This window comes from Cyprinodon variegatus, unplaced genomic scaffold, assembly GCF_000732505.1.
Source record: "Cyprinodon variegatus isolate N-32 unplaced genomic scaffold, C_variegatus-1.0 Scaffold337, whole genome shotgun sequence".
In the NCBI taxonomy this organism is placed as follows: Eukaryota; Metazoa; Chordata; class Actinopteri; order Cyprinodontiformes; family Cyprinodontidae; genus Cyprinodon; species Cyprinodon variegatus.
Window position 1 is genome coordinate 359,581 of NW_015150790.1, and position 3,472 is coordinate 363,052.

Below are 3,472 nucleotides of genomic sequence, written 5' to 3' on the forward strand. Positions count from 1 at the left end.
ATAACTAATGTGTCATACATGTTTGAAGTTAAATGAAATGGTCATAAGTTTACAGATAAGTTCAGCTTACTCTGTCTTATTATTACCTTTTTTAACCACACAAAAATGCATGTATATTAAAGTTTTATCCTTGCAGCAGCAGCTGTTTATCTTCTTTATCTCTGTGGAGGATTCATGATAAGAAATTTGCATCGTATCAAAACAGGAGCAGAGACAGGAACAGAGATTAGGTGTGTAGGGGCTCCTCTGCTTCTCGAGCTGTGGGGTCAGGAGGTTAAATTCCAGTGTTACGTGGGGGGGCTGGGGGAGGAGTGAGGAGAGGCAGGGGATTGTCATCGCACCGTGAGGGGATGCAGCGGTCAGATGCTCATGAGTAATTTCTGAAAGTCATTTTAGCTTTAGGTGGGGCAGGAACTGCTTCTAAATGTTTCCCTGAAGACAGGAAATGAAAACAAAAGCAAGTCCAGGGGCCTCAGGAGGAGAGCAAACCCAGTGTAGGACAATTTTATTTAATTAAAGAAAACTCTTATCATACATATTTCACAGTCTGGTATCTTTAGAGAAAATTTTTTAATATTTTTAAAACTCTTATTTAATACATTTTTGTCTTAAAAAAAAACTCTAACTCAAAGCAGACTGAAAACTTATTTGCTGTTACTTTTTGGCTTACAAATCTAAGAGCCGGCATTTATAGCTGGGATGGAAAGTACTCGAATATCTTCCTAAAAATTGCAATTTTAAAACTAATCAAAAAAACCTAAAGAATGCACCCATATTCTACTGCTTGTTCATAACGGTCACAGGGGGCTGGTGCCTGTCTGCCGCTGTCTTTGGGCGAAAAGCAGAGTACACCCTGGTAAGGTTACCAGCCTATCACAGGACAATACAAAGACACACAACCATGGACACTTAGAGACACCAGTCAGCCTAAGAGTCATGTTTTTGGACTATGGACGGAAGCTGGAAGTATCCAGAGAGAATTCATGCATGCACAGGAAGATTTTTTTTTCTGTTATATTTTTTCCTTCATAAAAAAAGTTTGTAATTATTTTTCTATTTTATAAATAATACCTTCTCTGCTGGACTCCAGTTATTTCACTGCCCCATTTAACTTGTACTTTCAAACTCCATGTTCTGCATAAAGTCTTCATATAAAGTGGAGCTAAATTCCTCTAGTTAGGGAGCCCTGGTCTTCCCTTTGTTTGTTTCTTTATTGGGGCCGACCATTGTTAGGGCTCCCCCCTTCCTTGTCCTGGTTTTGGAGCTGAGAGGGGGGGGAGGAGGTCACAGACTCTAAACCAATAGGAGTGCCCGTCCTCATCCAGCTGGCTCTGAACAGGCCAATTATCATCCAGAGATTTAAACCAAACCGTTCCTCCATCAGCTCCATGAATACCTTTAGTTTGAAGTGTGAGGAGGTCCAAACAGGAGAGTTTCTGTATGCATCATGAAGCGCACCTGTTAACCATTGTTTACTGTGATTTAATGAGCAGGTTCCTCAGCACCTGCAGCAGGACTGAAGGTGTTATTAGATGAGCTTTTAAAACAGTGTGAGGTATTCCAGGTCACCGCTCTGCTGCTGGACGTAGCTGGTTTCCTGAACATGGTCAGGCTTTTCCTCCCCCAACCGTCACATTTCCTGCCTTTTTCTCCCTAGCAGTGCATTCCTTCACATGGACTCATTATTCCAACAAACAACACTGATAAGACTAAAACCTACTTCGTGTTTCATAAACGATTCCTCTGGAGTTTTAAAACATAGCCAGAAGCCAGACTAATTTTATATTTCAGCGGTTTATTGCCTACAAGCTTTATTTCAAGTCTTTTTTTTTTTATATCTACATAGGATGACGACTACTTGACAACCTTTATTGGATTCCCCAATGAAACTGATAATAATGAAACTGATTCTATAATACTCACAGCTGTTTTAGAACAAGCTCATTCATCCTTACTTAACATCCCAGTCATTGGAAGCTCATCCTGAATTGTTCATAGGTGGCTGCAGATATCCTATATAGTATAAAGGTGCTGCACTATACTGCAGGGTTACCCTACATGGTGAAAAATATTTTCTCCATAGAAAGTTTCCCATGCTTTTTCCTCTTGTTTTTTAAGCACTTGTTTATGATTGCTAGAGATTATACTTTAAGTCCATGTTCAGACTCCATGTTCATATTGCAACTGAACTTGGCATCAATTTTTGTTTATTTATCATTGTTGTCACTGCTTCCATTATATCTGTCATTTATCAATGGTAAAAACTTCTAGTGACGTTTTAGTCCTGTAATAGTCCTGCCTTAAAAGAATGTACCGTAGGTGATATTAAAATGAATTTTCTAACCTGTTATTATGTTATATAATACAGTTATATTACAATGATATCTGTGTCAGTAACAGTGCAGTTATTACATTGTATTAATTACTAATGATACATACTATATAATTACGTTACTATATACATTGTTTTTAGTATCTCAATCATATGCAGGTAATAAATAGTTTCTACAAATAAGCATATTAATATAGGAAAGGTCCTGTATAAGGTTTACCTACTTACCTATAGGCTACTTTCATGGAGTTATTTAAGTGAATAAAGAGAAAAGCGTTTTAATTTGACGCGTTTTCTAAAACTGATTTAGATGCACCATAATGGTAAAAAGCAAACTTTATATAACATAAGATAAAGGGGCAAAGGGGTATTTTTTTACCAGGCTTCCAAAAGAAAAAACTAAAAAAAAAAAAATAAGCACAGTGATTAATAACAAGATCCAGTCAGTTGCACAAGGAGGTTTTTACAAGAAAGACCCAGCAAGGAGAGTCTAAGAAAGGGACCAAACCCTGGCTGTCTGTTTCATTTGCCTCGATCAGGATAAAACCAAAAACCAGCCCTTTTGCAGGTTCCCCTGTGAGGCCAGCGGCTCTGCGATAAGCTGAAGTTTATGCGCTCAACCTGTTGCGCTGTGGTCGTCCAAACAAAGGCTTTTTCACATGTTGTAATAATTTAAATAAACTCACCCAATGTTCCAAGTAACACCGCCAACTGGTAAAAGTTCATTATATATTCCGTTTTTACAAAATTAGGGCGTTTATCCGCCACTTCTGCATGTCGCTGTGCGCTCTGAGTGCGTTAGCTCCAGATTGGAGGCAGGCTGCGTCTAACGGGACTGTACCACTTCACTGACAGAGGGGGGGCCGGGGAAAAAAAGCACTTTATTCAGTCCCAACAAAAGATGGAGGATTATATATTTGAGTCCGAGAAGGCAGTATGGAGGACCAACTCTGCCATATTTAAAAATAAATACAAATATAAATAAATGCTCAAAAAAATAAATGAGCATACAATTAATTGCCCCAAAAATACAATAAACAAATAAATGTAGGTAGAAATCAAATTATACAGTGAGACATAAATGTATATATCTCTTTTAATTAGCTTCTTTATTTATTCGCCTTTGTTATTATTTATTAT

General features: G+C 37.9%; 1 protein-coding gene across 3 annotated transcripts in view; it reads right to left on the bottom strand.

The window, feature by feature from the left end:
- Positions 1-3,147, bottom strand: part of ildr2 (immunoglobulin-like domain containing receptor 2) — a 23,484-nt gene extending 20,337 nt beyond the window's left edge. For all 3 annotated transcript variants that reach the window (XM_015385398.1, XM_015385397.1, XM_015385399.1), the window contains exon 1: positions 3,019-3,147. In XM_015385398.1, coding sequence (XP_015240884.1) covers positions 3,019-3,058 — 40 coding nt within the window. In that variant the 5' untranslated portion in view covers positions 3,059-3,147. The remainder of the gene's footprint in view (positions 1-3,018) is intronic.
- Positions 3,148-3,472: the final 325 nt, after the last annotated feature.